The 990-nt window shown below is 52.7% G+C and overlaps 1 protein-coding gene across 1 annotated transcript; it reads left to right on the top strand.

The window, feature by feature from the left end:
* On the top strand, positions 1–990 carry LOC132320235 (olfactory receptor 5AP2-like). The gene has a single exon (XM_059832507.1). It carries the CDS (start codon positions 1–3, stop codon positions 988–990), a length of 990 nt encoding a protein of 329 aa, XP_059688490.1.

Genomic DNA, 990 nt, shown 5'->3' on the forward strand with positions numbered 1-990 from the left:
ATGGCCGACGGGGAAAGGGACAACGGGACATCATCCACGGATTTTGTGCTGCTGGGAATACGTGATGTCCCCACACTCCAGAAGCTGCTCTTTCTCCTCTTGCTTATGATCTACTCAGTCACCATGGTTGGGAACATCCTCATCGTTGTGCTGGTGGTGGCTGACCAGCATCTGCACACCCCCATGTACTTCTTCCTGGGCAATCTGTCCTCCTTGGAGACCTGCTACAGCTCCACCATCCTGCCCCAGCTGCTGGCCAGCTTCCTGACTGGGGACAGCAGCATCTCTGCTCACGGCTGCATGGCTCAGTTCTACTTCTTTGCTTCCTTTGCGACTACTGAGTGTTACCTGCTGGCAGCCATGTCCTATGATCGGTATTTGGCCATATGCCAGCCCTTGCTCTATGCAAGCCTCATGACCTGGAAGGTCTCTCTACACCTGGCAGCTGCATCTTGGCTGGGGGGTTCACTGCTGCTGGTGGTAGTCACAGTCTTGTTATCCCAACTGCAGTTCTTTGGCCCCAAGGCCATTGACCACTTCTTCTGTGATTTAAGACCATTGCTGGAGCTTGCCTGCAGCGACACCAGAGCAATCACAATTGTTTCTTTCATATTTGGTATCTTCGATGTAGTTTTTCCCTTCCTGTTCACGCTGGCCTCCTACATTTGCATCATAGCTGCCATCCTGAGGATCCCATCCAGCACTGGCAGGCAGAAGGCCTTCTCCACTTGCTCCTCTCACCTCACTCTTGTCACCATTTTCTATGGCACCCTTTTTGTTGTCTATATGCTGCCCAGAACAGACACCCTGAGACACCTCAACAAAGCTTTCTCCTTTTTCTACACTGTCCTCACACCCCTGGTCAATCCCTTCATCTACAGCCTGCAGAACAGGGAGGTCAGGGAGGCCATCAGGAAGGTGCTCAGGAAAGCCCTGCCTTGCACCCAGAGCTCACGCTACCTTGGTGACACAGGCAAAAGACACTTCTAG

The sequence above is a fragment of the Gavia stellata genome, chromosome 34, assembly GCF_030936135.1.
Source record: "Gavia stellata isolate bGavSte3 chromosome 34, bGavSte3.hap2, whole genome shotgun sequence".
In the NCBI taxonomy this organism is placed as follows: Eukaryota; Metazoa; Chordata; class Aves; order Gaviiformes; family Gaviidae; genus Gavia; species Gavia stellata.

What these genes read in the sequence shown, in the direction of transcription:
- LOC132320235 (XM_059832507.1), top strand. Translation starts at nt 1, where the DNA reads ATGGCCGACGGGGAAAGGGACAACGGGACATCATCCACGGATTTTGTG.